Below are 7,740 nucleotides of genomic sequence, written 5' to 3' on the forward strand. Positions count from 1 at the left end.
TAACTCTTTTTTCTTTTCAGCTACTAATGTGATACTTTGTTCGCACACCCAACAGTCTCCCCCTCGACCTAAGTTCCGCATAGCTCATTACCATAACTCACGGGTCAGAGATTCAACATGTCTGTGTGGCACCCACATCGTCACAGTATTTACGGTCACCGAAGCCCAAAGGCTGTGTATGCGTCTTCAAAGATACGGGTAAAGGTCGTAAACCGGCCCATAGAGGGGCAAGGCACTGAGCCGGGCCTCACACCACACTCCGCCATCTTCATACTCGTCCCGCCAAACCATTGGCTCCGATACCAGTTGTTGGGCTAAACGGTCCAAAGATACTCTTAACATGATATGATATTGTTCGCTTTGGGCCAAACCCGCATGGTTTTCCCCAAAAGGCCTCACATCATTAAGAGTATCCAATACCTTATAAGTAGCTTTTTTTTCTTTTCAGCTACCAGTGTGCGAATAAAGTACCACATTGATAGCTGAAAAGAAAAGGGAGTTATTTATAAGGAGTTAGATACTCTTAATGATATGAGGCCTTTTGGGGAAAATCGTACGGGCTTGGCCCAGAGCGGACAATATCACATCATGTTAAGAGTATTTTTGGACCGTTAAGCCCAACAACTGGTATTAGAGCCAATGGTTTGGCGGGACGAGTATCTAGATGACGGAGTGTGGCGTGGGGCCCGGCTTAGTGCATTTGCCCGTCTATGGGCCGGTTTATGACATTTACCCGTAGCTTAAAAAGACGCATACACAGCCTTTGGGCTTCGATGACCGTAAATACTTTAACGATGTGAGTGATACATTGACACGTTGAATCTTTAACCCGTAATGAGTCATGTGGAACTTAGTTCGAGGGGGAGATTGTTTGGGCGTGCGAACAAAGGGAGAGAGTAGTAAGTGATAATTCCAAGAAGCCCTTGTAGTTTCGTTAGTTTCTATACTTGGCCCGGTCCAATAAGGGTTTTTGAGGGGGGTTTCCAATTACATCGTCACTTCCATCAGTGTTGCTTACACATTAGGTTTTTCCTTGCATTCCCAGATTATATTCACCCTAAATTACTCAGTTCATCAATTAAGATGATGCGATTAACAGAAATCGCAAAATCCAAACCCTTAACCTCAACCCTAGCTCACCAATTCACACAAAAATGCTTCGTTAGTCGAACAGCAAAAGGAAAAGGCAAAGCAGGACAGATACTGAAAAGATCAAAAGTAACAACAAAGAAAGGCGCAGAAGTTGCTAAAAAAGAACCAATAAGAAGAAAATCCGAATTCGATGAAATGGTTGAAGATTGTTTATCTTCAACTTCACCAGTTAGATCATTAAAGCCCAAAGAAAAAGCCCGTGAAGAAGAAAGAGAGAAAATGGGTTTAATTAGCAAAGCAAAAGATGAAGAGAAGAAAAAAATGAACAAAATGAAGAAAGAATTTGCTAAACCATGGCCAATTGGGCCACCTGGTTTGGATTTAATTTCACTTGGGCTTGTTGATATCGAAAAGGTTCCGAAATATGAGTTGACTGTTGAAGATGGAAGGAAGCTTGCGAAAGAGTATAGTAGAGTTTTAATGAGGAAGCATAGGCAAAGACAGGCTGCTGAGACTACATTGTTGAGGTTAAAGAAAGAGGCGATTGAGGCGTTGCCGGATAATTTGAAAGAAGCTGCATTGGTGCCTGATTTGACACCGTTTCCTGTGAATCGATTTATGGCTACTTTGACACCGCCGATTGAAGGTTATCTTGAGAAAGTTATGGAGGCAGCTAAGAAGAGTTCTGCAAAGGAGAAACTTAGATAATTGGAGGGGTAAGGTGATGTTGTAATGGTACATTGTTTACTATTGAGTTGTATTGATTTTGATCTTGTTTGGCCTCTTGTTGAGTTTGTACCTTTGATGTTTGATTTATTTGTGTGATGGTATGGTCCAAAGGTGTTTTATGAGTTAAAACTTAAAGGAAAGTGCTAACTTTAGTAGTAAGAATTATGTACTGTTTGATCCTTTTTTACTTTAAGAAATATCTTGTTTTTGCTTCTTGGGAATCTTTAATTTGCGATAAAAAGATAATTTTTTTACGAGCATTGGAGTGAAATAGGCCCGAGTAGAAGAAATAGGACCACATAGATCAGAATGGACATAGAGGATTTCGTATAGTTAATCTGAACTTATTTGAATTGAGCTGTAGTTGATTGATTTTGATCAATCAGGTAAGAAGAGTTCTGCAAAGGAGAAACTTAGATGATTGGAGGGTAGGGTGATATTGTAATGCGCTACATTGTTTTTGCTTCTTGAGAACCCTTGATTTGCGATAAAAAGATGATTTTTTTACGAGCATTGGAGTGAATAGACCCAAGTAGGAGAAATAAGACCACATAGATCAGAATGGACAAAGAGGATTTCGTATAGCTAATCTGAACTTTTTTGATATTGAGTTATAGTTGATTGATTTTGATCAATCATCTTAGAAGAGTTCTGCAAAGGAGAAACTTAGTAGGCGTTTGGCCATAGAAACCAAAAACTTTTTCACTTTTTTTGGAATTTTGGAGTTGGAGTTCTGTTTAGCCATAGTTTTTGAAATAGTGTTTTTTTTTAAATGTACTTGGTTTGGTTGTGAAAAATTCAAGTTTTTCTTGTTTTTAGTTGTATTTGGAATTTTCATGGCCAAACACTAATTTTTGAAAAAAATGAAAAAAAATTCCAGGAAAAAGTGAATAATTCTTATGGCCAAACCGGTCCTTAGATGATTGGAGGGGTAAGGTGATATTGTAATGTTATCTTGTTTTTGATTCTCGAGAACCCCTGATTTGCGATAAAAAGACAGTTTTTTTACGAGCATTGCAGTGAAATAGGACCAAATAGATCAGAGTGGACTTAAGAGGATTTTATATAGCTGGTCCGAACTAGTTTGATAGTTGATTGATTTGATCTTGTTGAGTTTGTACCTTTGGTGTTTGATTTATTTATGATGGTATGGTCCAAAGGTATTTTATGAGCTAAAAGTTAAAGGAAACTGCTAACTATAGTAGTAAGAAATATGTACTGTTTGATCCTTTTTTACCTTAAGAAATAATTTTGTCATCGGCTCGCTGTTGTTTAGATCATCTAGGCTCTAGTTCCTTGTATGCGAAGGTGTTATAGATCTGTAGATATTGTCAATTGAGAGATTTACAGAGTATTTGAAAACATGCATACTATCTGTTCGAGGGCACAACACACCTGGGCTATCCTATCCTCTTTATTTCTTTCATTTATCCTCAATTTTTTTTTTATTTTTTTTTTAGCTTTGGGTGGTGGCGGCAGGAGGTTTTCTTGGCATTTAGTTGGACAAAATGTGGTAGAGTCATTCAATGCCATGGTACATACTTGAGTCGATTCCAAGTTGCTACATTTCATTATTTCCTTCTCAAAAAATGTGAGCTTTCTCAACATATGATGTTTTTGGATAATGCTCCACAGAAATACATCTCTTCACAATGTTTTTCTTAGAAAGATGATTTTTTTTTTTTTTTGTTATTTCAATGTTTAGTTGAGTGTAGAGATACACCGCTTATGACAGTAGTGGAAGATGGGATTGGGTTTGGGGAAGTATTTTGGTGATATTTTAAGTAGCAGAATTTCACCATGATTTCTACATGTACTGAGAGCAAGTCATATGGGAGAAGAGCTGATATACTTTTATAAGAGAGTGACTATGCCCTTGAGCCATGTAAGTTGCGTATCTACCTTTATGGTAAATCATTTTCATTGAGGCCTATCAGGAAACGATTCCACCAAGTAAAAATATCTAATTATTTTTATGGAATCCTAAATGCATCTGTAACCAACATGATTACTGGGTTAACGAGTGACACTGGCAGTATACTGGACTGTAGAAAATTCTACTTCTTGATTGTTTAGGTGTTAATCATATTAATAATCTTCATGTATTGAATTTGGTGCCGGCATTTAGCACGGTTTTGTGAAGTTAGATCCCTAACCTAGATGGTATAATTCTTGATAAAATTGAAATTCTGCTTGTAGCAATTACATTGGAAGCTACTGCAGAAACTAGTATAGACTTTATATTGTAGTGACAGTGAATTTTCTACTAGTATTTGACCTTTATCTCACTAGGTTCCTGTACCAACTTTAATATTCTCTGATAAGCACGATATGACTATTCAATAAGATTATTGATCCAAGGATAAAAATCCTTGTTATGGACAGCCTTTTGTGGAGACTGATTATCTCTTTCTTATGTTCTTGTCATAGAATAGATTGTGCTTTGTGCTATTTCTATTAAGTCTTGTTGTAACCTCTATGTCTTAGATGTTAGACTTTTCTATCATCGAGGTTATGCATTGATGAGATTAACAGCTTCTCCACCTCCTTTTAACTTTCTTTCATCTTAGTGCTATTATCTTTCCTTATCGTGATATGAAACTAGTGCTGTTTGATGCATTGACTTGGTAATTGATTCCAAATGCAGTTGGAATTTATGGAGATTTCAAGGTTTGCTGGTGGTCTTGTGGCATTATGAATCCATTAGTTAGCAGCAAGAGGGCACTGGAAAACAAGAAGTTGAATAAGCCTTGTAAACGCATAGACAAAAGCCTTGCAACAATTCACTATTTTATTTGGTTAAACTAGCGTTTTTTTGCTTTTGTGGTACGCCGTTTGTCTTGCTACACCACAATATGCTTGAATCCGTTGCTCTAGGTTTGCATTAGTTAGTATATCTCTTGATCAGGTTGCGTTACTTGTGAAAAACTAGAGTTATAGCTTCTTCCTTTTCAATCTGGTTAGGCTGCAATCAATTTGTACGAGATTACTTAGCTAAAAAGCTCGTTTCTTTCTTTTTTGAATATTAAGTTTTCCTACTTTAAGAGTAAGGAATTAGTTCTATTATTAAGATTCTGAGTGTTATACATAATGTTGAGTAGCTGAAGAATAAAATGTTGATGTTTTTTCGGTTTTTGTAGTAGTGTAGGAGAATCTCCTGTATTTTTACGTAGTCATGAAGAGCTTCTCAAAAAGCATGAAGGTATATGAAGGTTGATCACTATATCAATGCCTCCTAGTGTTGGAACTAACTACTATACAACTTTACGCCAATCATTAGGATAGTAGAATCCGGTTGCTGTCAATGGGCAAGAGAATAACGGAATTTGTGGAAATCTGTAAAGCTAAACAAGAGAAGTTGTAAACAAAATTGAAGTCTTTAAACCCAACTCCAACTTTTCAAACATCAATTTTGCTAGGTTGTGGAACTAAATCATAGTTCAACCTTCGAATATATGCAAAATACAACGATTACTCTATATCTCTGCATACCAATAATGTCCTGGATATTTTCTTATCCCAATTGTTCCTTAGTATTCTGGAAAGAGCCCCAAAATGCAACACAGAGACGTGACTGACTAATTTCTCAACTGACTGGGCACTAATTTCCAGCATGAAAACTACAACCAAGAACAAGATAACTAGGAAGCATAGAAAGTCGGACATGCAGACTGAAAAAGCTTCTTTGTTACATTCATCATCCATAAATCAAAGTAACAGATACCCAGCATCACTCCACTATAAAGAACTGATACCAAGCATGTTACCCAAAATGCACAAAACTCAGAAACACCACTGAACCATAAACTGCACTTGAAGGAACGGGTTTAATATTTACCAGTGTGCTAGTAATTCTAGAAGTCTCATTTTCAGTTCTTCCCGCCCTCCTTCCTTCGTTTTTCCTCTCGTTTTGAGTGTCAACAAACATAGGCTATTATTACATCTAATAAATCAACAGTTGCATGAGTAACATAGAGAACAGGTAGCTATTATTGCATCTGTTTCATCAAAGCATAAATCTTCATACAGAAATACTAGCGCACAAAGTTCAATCATATTACTTCAGAAGGTACATATAAGTTCTCTCTCTCTTTTTGTATTAAACTCAAACTTCAGAGAAATATTTGTGAGGCCAACAGAAACCCCAGCAACAGCACTATCTATATCAGGAGTTTTAGATCTTGTCAATGTCCTCGTCTTCAAACTCAATGTAATCATCAGCAGCATTCTCATCTTCTTCATCCAATCCATTAGCAATACCCTCATTGAGCCTAGTGTTCTCTGGCAACTCTCCATATGCCTTCAACAACCTTGCCTCATCTGGCATATACTTCAGAATTACATCAGCCTTATCATCCTGGCAAAACCCAAATATGAAAGTTTTAAAACACTATTAGAAAGACTGCCAAATCCACATTCTATAAGAACCAAGACAGCATAAACAAGCAACCCCATGATGTGATTAATCGCCCAAGTAACATTACAGATAAAGAATTCTCACATAAAAAAGAGGCACATCTAAAACTTAGAGGGCGCACTCTTAATAACAATTTTTTTTTGGGTAATCAAAGATCTATAAATTCTTGCACTAAGCAGTGTGACAAAGCGTAATAAAAGATTGGGCCGATTCTGTATTGTATCTAGAATTGCATCTACATCATTTAGAATAACCGGAACTCACTATTGAGCCTAAAAAGTAGATATCAAGACTTCACATTTACAATCTATCACACTCAAATAACCAAAATTTAAGCAAATACATATATATATATTTTTTTTATGAGAGGGTAACATAACAAACAAATACATATATAGATTTACATTTATACTCTTATGACACTCAATAATCAAATAAAAGTACCATCTTTGTCCTTTCATTAAAGGATTATGGAACTGAACCAGTTGGGCCAAATACACAAATTGCAGTAGTGCACATCATCCGCTATCAATAAGGTTATCAAAAAATTTACAACCAGTAGTGCACAAACAAGAAATTTGAATCATCTACTCATTATTTTTCTTACCTTTTTTTTTTTTTGGGGGGGGGGGGGGGGGGGGGGGTGCAACTAACAGAAAGGAAAATTTCCGTAAACGAATACATAAAACACAGCCGAAAAGACGGGAACAGAAAAGCTTAATATGAGCCACTAGAAACTATGTATCTACTGCACGTACTTATGCTTACAACATAAGTACATGTAGATATTTTATCCACATAGTGAATAATTCTGGGATAAAATAAAAAGGCCCTTTTAACTCAGTCATCGGTTCAAATCCGATAAGGGGCTTCGTAAAACTCCAATCTTGTATTCAAATCACAGTTTTTGATCAATTAATGAATAATTTCATCTCAATCCTGAACTAGTTAATCCCCTATGTTCTTTTCACTCCATTCTGGTCCATCAAAATCTCAATCTTTAATAGGAAAAGGGATATAAGATCTAAAGGGGAAAACACAGTTAATTAATATGGTCAATGAAGGTAGAATTAACTTAACACGGCGATAAAACTTAACTTAAGCTATATAAAAAAGATTAAAGCGAAAAAAGAAGAAGGGATCTTTACCTGATAATCACGGAGACCAACAAGAACGATATCACCAGCAGCGATCCAAACTTTCTTATGCATCTTACCACGTATGTGACAAAGACGTTTAGTACCATCAATACACGTAGCTTCACAACGTCCATTACCAAGCATACGCATAACCTGTGCATATTCTTGTCCATCTTCCTTGAAAACAAGCTCTCTCTTTTCATCATCAGCTTCGTTCTTTCCTCTCTTCCTGTTCTTTCCTCCCTTTCCCTTATTCTTCGGCATGATTGCTTGATGAATGAAACCCTAGAAACGACTGAAGAGAGTTTCAACCTTTTTTCCTATCTGAAAGAAATACTGTATTGATTGTGGTTTTCCTTTTTC

The 7,740-nt window shown here is 36.5% G+C and overlaps 2 protein-coding genes across 3 annotated transcripts; one reads left to right on the forward strand and one right to left on the reverse strand.

Moving 5' to 3' along the window:
- The first annotated feature begins 948 nt into the window (after positions 1-948).
- On the forward strand, positions 949-4,945 carry LOC132645495 (uncharacterized). 2 transcript variants are annotated; one of them, XM_060362510.1, is made up of 2 exons: positions 949-1,813; positions 4,469-4,945. In XM_060362510.1, the coding sequence occupies exon 1, from the start codon at positions 1,084-1,086 to the stop codon at positions 1,798-1,800; it is 717 nt and encodes a 238-aa protein (XP_060218493.1). In that variant the 5' UTR covers positions 949-1,083; the 3' UTR covers positions 1,801-1,813; positions 4,469-4,945. The 2 variants fall into 2 exon arrangements, with proteins under 2 accessions (XP_060218493.1, XP_060218492.1); XM_060362509.1 differs by having other exon boundaries at positions 951-1,808.
- An 848-nt stretch (positions 4,946-5,793) lies between these two features.
- On the reverse strand, positions 5,794-7,740 carry LOC132645498 (eukaryotic translation initiation factor 1A-like). The gene is made up of 2 exons (XM_060362513.1): positions 7,387-7,740; positions 5,794-6,178 (listed from the first exon to the last, which is right to left on the reverse strand). The coding sequence occupies exons 1-2, from the start codon at positions 7,639-7,641 to the stop codon at positions 5,996-5,998; spliced, it is 438 nt and encodes a 145-aa protein (XP_060218496.1). The 5' UTR covers positions 7,642-7,740; the 3' UTR covers positions 5,794-5,995.

The sequence above is a fragment of the Lycium barbarum genome, chromosome 6 (assembly GCF_019175385.1).
Source record: "Lycium barbarum isolate Lr01 chromosome 6, ASM1917538v2, whole genome shotgun sequence".
NCBI lineage: Eukaryota > Viridiplantae > Streptophyta > Magnoliopsida > Solanales > Solanaceae > Lycium > Lycium barbarum.